At 42.3% G+C, this 8,787-nt stretch overlaps 1 protein-coding gene across 1 annotated transcript; it reads left to right on the top strand.

Annotated features, from left to right (window-relative positions):
• The first annotated feature begins 13 nt into the window (after nt 1–13).
• Nucleotides 14–4,184, top strand: phlda1 (pleckstrin homology-like domain, family A, member 1). The gene is made up of 2 exons (XM_058624175.1): nt 14–1,132; nt 2,549–4,184. The coding sequence occupies exon 1, from the start codon at nt 593–595 to the stop codon at nt 1,091–1,093; it is 501 nt and encodes a 166-aa protein (XP_058480158.1). The 5' UTR covers nt 14–592; the 3' UTR covers nt 1,094–1,132; nt 2,549–4,184.
• The last annotated feature ends 4,603 nt before the right edge of the window (nt 4,185–8,787 follow it).

The raw sequence follows: 8,787 nt of genomic DNA, 5'->3' as shown, positions 1-8,787 counted from the left end.
GGGCGCCATTCCCCTGTTGAACATGTTGCAGCATTGGCGTTTAGAAAAAATCCGTCCCTGGGGAATGAGGTTTTCAAATGTTTTACGCACGACCACATTAAATACCAGTTAAACACATGAGAGCCGTTAGATATGCTAAGGCGGGCAGAACTAAAACCGTCAACATTTAAAGTATAGCAGTGCAAATACCCATCACACAGCCAATTTCATAACGTAATTACAGTAAAGACGTCGATAAATTCTAGATTAGAAGCACAGCAGTCAGGTGTTTCTTTTAATGACTCAAAGGAAAGCCAGCATTGGGCACTCCTTAATGAATTATAACCAACTATTGGTTATTAGCAGGCTGTTACTGTTGTCATCGTGTGGGGGGCTGGTGCCACTCAGGGGGGCGGTACACCACTCCAGATCCCGCCCCCCTCCAAACACCCCACACACTCTGTAACAGCAGCCAAATAGTCAGGCAGCAGGCAGTCCGCCTCATCTCCACCTCCGACTCCACTCACCACCGCAGTCACAGCAGCTGCATCTCATGCCTTGACCTGCCGTCCATCTGTCCGTCCGTCCGCCGGTGTAGTGAAGCAGGGGGAAGATGCTGGAGAACGGGAGGAAGGTGTTCAAAGAAGGACTGCTGGAGAAGCGCAGTGACGGGCTGCTGCAGCTCTGGAAGAAGAAGCACTGCGTCCTGACCGAGGACGCCGTCCTGCTGCTGCCGCCCAAGCAGCACGACCACCCGCAGCAGCAGCACCATCAATACCACCACCACCACCACCATCACCACCACAGCAGCGGTGGTGGTGGAGGAGACACGGGCAAAGTCAAAGAGCTCCACTTCGCCAACATGAAGACTGTGGACTGCGTGGAGCGTAAAGGCAAGTACGTCTACTTCACGGTGGTCATGACGGAGGGCAAGGAGATCGACTTCAGGTGTCCGCAGGACGAGGGCTGGAACGCGGAGATCACCTTGCAGATGGTCCAGTACAAGAACCGGCAGGCGATCCTGGCTGTCAAGTCCACCCGGCAGAAGCAGCAGCTGCTCGTCGTGCAGATGCCCAACCAGAAGACCATCCGCTGCACGCCGAACGTCGCGTGACCTGTGGCGAATCCCACGGACAATGGTGCGCCTTTAGCGGTAAGATGGCTTAAGAGAAAGAGGCGGGGCTCCCCAGGGCTGGCATTTAAAAAAATTTATATATACATTGTGGTTTATTGCTGGATATTGATATCGTGAGTGAGGTTCTAGTTCTCCCTCACACATCAAACAATGAGCGGACATTGTTCCACAAAGGAGGAGACAGGATATCACAAAATATGGATTTATTTTGGCGGAAAGAAAAGTTTTGCGAGCCCCTGCACATGGTTGTGTCCCCCTTCATGGAGGTGAAAATGTGTTGGATGGATTACCAGGCAGGTCTGATATTGCATTACATACAAGCAAAGCTATACTCTGAATCCAAAACATACCCTTTACGCGCTGCGACGCTTGGATTTAATTACGCACGGCGCCTAATGAGCCAAATTTACCTCGGTGTGTATTTGTGTCCTTTCAGAAATGCTTTAAATCTGCACCACATGAGTATAGAGATTCCGTGATCTGTTTAAAGTCATGATGTTGTGGTGGTTCCACTCCAAATTATTAAGACGCACAGACTGCGCGTAAAAATCAAAGGGAGTGTGGAGAATCAGTGCATGTAGTCAGACACTGTAGTCTGTTTCCTGGAGTGAAGTTTCCAATGTGTCCTCAGCCTCAAACAAAAGCCCTCACTCTCCAGCAGCTCGTGTCACGTCCTCGCTCCTGGCCCGAAGTGGTGTGGAGTGAAATGAGCAGCCCCAGCAACAGATGTCCATGCACGTGGCTCTCTGAGGCACATGGTGATTGATGACGAAGTGTGGTTTTAACCCAGCACACATTTAAAATGATTATTCAGCCATTATACTGCGATAACACAGGAGGGGGTGCAACATCCTGTCCAAGCAGACACCCACACCACCTTTTACTGGTACCAAAAGGCCTTCTAGAGATGTGGGAGTCATAGCAACTTTTGGCTAATTAAAGCGCAGTGTGTAACTTTGGAATATGAACACATGTCTGTTGCCTTTTAAACCACTGTCAAAGCTGGAGTTTCTCATTATAGCACCGTTTAGATCTGGTGTCACGTGCCCAAAGCCGGTAAGGAGATACTGTGCAAACGCAACGTTTCAGAAGTAAATTCTACTGCTTCCAATCGTTTACACACTTTACAGAAGTTGCACACTACAGCTTTAACAATCAACACGACAAAGTGCAACTTTGGGGTTAAATAAATAAAAGATTAAATATTCCCACCTAAGTTTTATCTTCCTCTCTCTATTTTCATGCAAATCCTATAAAAATAAAGGTGTAGTGCATGTACATTGGCATTTAAACGTTAGAGCCAGACCTTTCTTCAGAATAAGCAACTGAAGGTCTCCTTATGTAAAGTCAATGTTTCAAACAGCTATAGATTTCCTGTGTCTCCTGTGTCGGGTCCCACCAGTCTGCAGCCTCTCTAATTGATTGCCTCCACAGGTTAATTGGACACTCGGCTGGAAGACGGATATTGACCCGGGCTGCATCTCCCTCTGCCGCTTCACCTTCGAGCTCCACCGTCCTGGAGAACCCCTCTTCCACGTAGTGTTTTCCAAAGAGCAGAGACCCGTCCCTTTTCAACTCACGGACTTGATTCACAAAAGACTGATGGACAAAAAGCATGTGAGAAGACTACTGTGTACCATGGTGCGATGGGTTTATCCCTTATTTATTAGTTGTGTATATATCTTTTTCTATGAAATGATGTTATATTATTGATTGTTCAGTGTGGTTGTTGCTAAAGAGGAATGTGAAATACTAGCTCGGACGTTCCACACGTCATTGCGTGCATCAGCTTTTCATATGTACTTCTCTTAGGGTGGTTGCTGTAGGGTAGTCGGGCCAGTTTGTCATCGGTATCATGTCTCATTGACCATGTTTTTCCTTTTTCAACTGAACCAAAGAATCATTTCATTACACGTGTCGCTCTTGTGCAGCGTCACACCTCAGAATATACTTAACAGAAGTACTATAGATACTGTATATGATGAGAGACCTGCTTGACCTACACATGATTTCTGTGAAATGCTTGGTTAATAACAACAGTCATTTTCATTGTTGCTGCGTTCATAGATAGAAAAACTATCTCTTGCTTTTTCGTGAGTCTTAAATCTATGTGAGATACTGGGTTATTACAGAGAAATGTTAGCACAAGTTTTTATTATTATTATTATTGTTATCATTATTATTATTATTATATTGACTGTTTACATGAACAGCGTTCCTCATAAGATGTATTTTCCTGGTTGCTTAAAATCATTTTGGAAGGAAACAAATTAGCAGGTTTTTTTTTTTTGGGAAAGGAAACTCAAAAACAAAAGGAATCTAAATTAAACCAAAACTGACAACCAGAAGACAAATAAGAAAAGTAGCTCTTTGGTCAAAACAGGAGAAGCTATCATGGCATATTAGCATTTTTTTAATCTCAAGTTTTCTGTATGAAGTTGTGACTGCAGTAGCTGCAGAGTATCACAGTAGGTTTTGAGAGTGAAAACATATGTTGTTGTGGCATTTCCTGGTGGAGCGGGATACATGTCACATGACTGCGTCACATTTATTCGACAAAGTCCCAACATTGAGGTCAAATGCCAAGCACTTGTTTGACCTTAAAGCTCATTAAAGGATGTTTTTTGGTTTTGTTTTTTGCTTACTTTAATATACTTCCTACTGATTCCCTGCACATAAAAACAATTTTCTATAATGCAGCCTGAGTTGTCTATTTAATTGGACCCAAAGGCATTAATTGTGATATTAGAGCGCCATTTCAAGTTGCTGTGATGAAAATGTGCACATTATTTTACTTCTCGTCTTTTGAAACCATTGTGCACAGGGGAAACAAAAAATCTATTTTTGGCCAGTGGGTTTCATGAAACTTGTAGCTGCAATAATTGCCACTATGCCAACAGTTTCTCAAATCCCAGTCCAATTCTGGGGGAAATCAACTCCATATATACTGCTGATCACTCAAATAACTGTGTATTATATTTCCTATAAAATGTGCTCTCGGTTGGCTACAAAATGTCAAGAGTTGAAATGTTTTGTATGCAAAATAAATTGTCACGTGACATAATTGACATACATTAGACATTGAATTTTGACTAGAGTTGATGTTTGGCCATAAAAGCTTGCCAAGTGACTCAGTCAAGATGAAAGACTCTGGCTGAACCCTTTGATTTTTTACTGCAACCAGTCAGATCAGTTCCGTCTGTGGCTGATCGACTCCTGTAAAATGTTCATTAACATGTCGCTGTAATCTGAAAGTTAAACATTTTGAAGCCCAGACTGTGTTTCATGGGAAAACACCTGAGTAAATAATGTGATTGTTGTCTAAAGGTGGTGTTGATCCACAGCACAGCATTAGTGGGATGTGATGGACGACAGTGTTGTACACGTCATGGTGTGTTGGGGGGGGATTGTGTTGCTTTGAGGAACAGTTTTATTTCACTGTGGCTCATGTTGTTTCCTGTTTGCTTTCCTCTCCTGCCAGTGTATCACCACCCAACCAACACATGCCTCTGTGCTGCTGTCATCTCACACACAGGGTAATCGCTGCGCCCTGTATCCACTGCAACCGATGTGATGCTTCTCTGACATACCTTTCTGTTGCCATCATTACACCACACTTAGCGCTTCACCCTTTGTAGTCACCGCCAAATTTCTTATTTCAACATGAGATCTATTTTCATACCTTGACAAGATACAGTACATTCCATTAAAAGAAAAAAAAAAAGAAAAAAAAACCTGGCAAGGTGTATTTTGTGTGTTTTTGTCCTCCATCTTCCTACACGGATATATGTCAGAACCCTGTGGTTTAGTGGGGGTCAATGAAATGACCTGATTAACTAGCTGCTGCTCTGTCGCGGTTCCAGCCTTACATGCTTTAAAACCACTGAACCTTTCACCCCCTAGTTTCCTGGTCTAAAAGTAGAGGCTGTGTGGAGAATTGGGTTTCACTGCCAGTTGTTGCCGCTCAGATAAACTGTCAGTATGTAATGTCAAAAGCACACGTGGCCCTGGCCACCAGACTGTCTAAAGCCAAGCTAATTCAATTAAATGTGGGGTGCATGAGGGCATCCGTTTTGACTCATGAAGGGGTCACTGTTGCTGGAGAGGAACATGCTAAAAGAAGCTCCCTCCCCCTTTGGATATTACAGTCTGAGCCACAGTCACCTCCTTAACCTCCCTCTCCTCTGTTCTGTACTTCAGGGACATTAAAAAAAAACCAGCAACACTAATGTTATAAGGATCCATATTGAAAATACATTTACTTTTTAGATATTTGACAAATGCTCCTCACTGAAAAATGTCCTTGAATGAAACTGCTAATCAGAGACCTTTGCCAAATAGCTGCCACATGTGGCAACTGCGCGATAACAGTCTAATGTAATAGCACACACATTGAAAGCAGTCATATCTTTAGCAAACTGACTGCAGCAAAAGTCTATTTAGGGTTAACAAACATAGGCTGCTGGTCATATCAGGCCAAATGAGGCTGTAGCACCACCACCCCCATAAAGTTGCAACAGAAAAATTCAATCACACTTTTACTTGAGAATAATAGAGCAGTTCTTTCAAAAAGATTTGACCAGAAATCTACAACTGACCATAGGCTTAAAAGGATAGTTCATGTAGGAAATGCGCTGCCACCTATAAGCTTAGGGACGACTAACACTGACTGATCTGCCAACCTGAGAGAACGCGAGGGAGCGTATTTGCTGAAGCAGGTTGGACAGATACTTCGGGGCAAGAATGAAGTAATAAAAATCTATGCACTCTCAAATCCATAATATCGCAAAAGTACAAAACATACTCACTCTTTCTGGGTGGAAACTGACGTTTGTGCATTGAGGAAATCAGTGATTTTACTTCACAGCACATGGGAGTTGTTGATACTCTGCCCTCTTCATCTGTTAGTTGAAATGTGTTATTTTGTAATGTTTAGATTGAACTAAATGACACAAACTTGGTAGATGGATAGACCTGCAAGCTAAAAATGTTGATTTTCCCTATATGGACTTTGGTGCAAGAGCATTTAAACCTTATTTTCCAATTGGAGAAGGCTGTCTAACAGCAATATAAACATATTCATACGCTATCATAGACTTAGGCATTATCACTTACAAGATATGAACTTGTTGATCTATTTAAAATATAAGCCTCACACCTTAACAGACCAAAAAAATACCTGCGTGGTCGGTTTGTATTTGATTTGCTCAACAGAGGATAAAAAGATCAGTGACGATGTGGTAAAGTTACAGTCTTTCCTGTTGTTGACCTCCATTCACCACCACGGCATGTCACTTTGAACCTGCCGCAGCAGCTGCCTTTCCAACATTGCATAAGAAGCCTCTGTAGCTCCTTATCGGCATGTAGCTTGACCGCCAACTTATTCCTCACCATTGCTGTGTCCCTTTGATCTGCAGGAAGACATAAAAACACGTGAGAATGAGGGACATGTGACCGCGAGTGATCAGTGCAGCTTCTAAACTAGTTGTACTGGGTCTCCCCTGAAAGGGAAAAGAAAATAAACATTTGAAAAGAAAATAGTTGTGACTTTTTTTTGGACGGTTTTCAGTTGCATTATTGCACATTTGATGCTGTAATATTATATTTTCCAGCAGCAGGATGTAAGTTATGTGTGAGGGGGAGTCGTTGTGCCCCAGTTTGGAGTTTCTAATAGTGGGGCTCTGTGGCACAGAGGAATATGATGCACTGATTGGTTTTGGTCTTTTTATTAGATTTGATCAAATCCAATAAAGATATTGCTGAAATGATGGTGCCAGCATGCTTTGTCACATATTTTTATATATATATATATACTCTGGGGCTGCAGCAGGCAACGCTGATGAGAGCATGCTGATAGACAAGTCCTCATCCTCCATACCTCTGAGCATAGGCACTAAGTGGTTACATAAACTCACCGAGTTGTTTTCTTTTTTTTTGTCAGCGATGGGGCACACAGCCGCTGTCTGTTTTTCTTGATATCCATCGTTTCATGTCTTGTAAATAAATTCTTCAGACATTCTCTCAGAACTTGACTCCAGTCTGCGAGAGGAGAACTGAGAGAGTTCACGTGTCTTGGATCTTAACCTGACCAGTGGTATGTATGGCACTATGTTACAATGTCAAACAGCACATGAAAGTTGACATGTCTGGCTAATTTTATAGGACTGCACTGGTATGTTTGTAAATGCCAGGATATCCCATTTCCTCCTAAGCATCAGTAGTATCTGATCAGGGTGAATGACATGAGCACTGCAGCACCAGAGGCTTTTATGGTCTTATAGATTCTTTAATATCTATGACATACCACATAAAATATGGTAGATTATCCCGCCATTAGACAGCCTTTTTCCAGTTGAAAATTAACAACCCACTACTCACACCAAGGTCCATTGAGAAAATCAGCAATTTCACATCACGGCACAAGAGTTGTTGATCCGCTGCTGCTGCATCCATCAGTAAAATTAAATATGTTATTTTGTGACTTACATTATTGTGTACAGCACTTTGGTCCACTGTGTTTGTTTTAAAGTGCTTTACAAATAAAGTTGGATTGGATCATTTCAAAATATAAGTGCTTGTTTTAATATGGAACAATATTCACAATAAAAAAAAACAAAATATTTATGATGCAAAATGAATCTATTAATTAAAAAAAAAAAAGACATACAGAAAGGACTTGTTACAACTTCATATTGTTTGGAGGGCCACATAAAATCGATTGGAGGGCCACATGTGCCCCCCGCGCCGCAACTTTGAGACCACTGATTTAGAGTGTCCAATTAACCTCTGCAAAAATAAACAACAACAAAAAACAACAATGACTTTAAGTTGTTGCTAACACATCCAGGGCTGCTTGCTAACGTTTTCAGCATTAGCCCATGTAGCTACATGTTCAGCTGTTATATGGGTCATTTTAACTGGTCTCAGCAGCAAATGCACAGGTGTATATAATCAAATTAACGATGGCCCAGTTCCACTTAGCTTCCTCTGTGTCAGTGTACATGCCTGTTCACTGTTACACTGGCCTGACTTCCATGAAATGGACACAGCCATCATTAATGTGATCAGTCACACCTGTGCATTTCCTGCTAACACATGCTAAAATGGCTGCTGTGCAAAGGGTCTATGAACTCCTAATATATGCTACTGTGTGTGTGTGTGTGTGTGTGTGTGTGTGCAGTGTGCAGTGTGAATTGTAGGAGAGGATATGGGGGCTGGCCCAACTCGTTACCCAGCTAATGCAGTACACCTGGGTCAAGCCTACAGAGCAGTGAGCAAAATATCTGGTTGTGCTGCACCAATATGGTTCTGGGGGGGATTTAGAGCTTAGCATGCCATTAAACCTGTAAATTAAGCTACAAACTGTCCACAGAAAATAAAAGTACTATAACCAAATAAGCCAGAAGAGGCCAAGCAGCCTGACAGGAGCCACCCTCTTCAAAGAAGACGTCATATTGTGTGGAAGACACAAGAGTTCATACGGGTGAGTCTTTCTCATTAGAGTCTTTTCACTTCTTGTCTTTATACAAATGTAAGCAAGGAGCAGCTTTTCACCACACATCAGGTATATTTTGGAATATTTAACTAACTGCTACACTTACTCATTGTTAAGTGAATGTAAGGTTTTATGTACCATTTTGACCATATTCTTTATTTGTCAAATATAATTGAAC

Source organism: Solea solea, chromosome 3 (genome assembly GCF_958295425.1).
Source record: "Solea solea chromosome 3, fSolSol10.1, whole genome shotgun sequence".
NCBI classification, from domain to species: domain Eukaryota; kingdom Metazoa; phylum Chordata; class Actinopteri; order Pleuronectiformes; family Soleidae; genus Solea; species Solea solea.
This window is presented reverse-complemented; position numbering and strand designations above follow the sequence as displayed.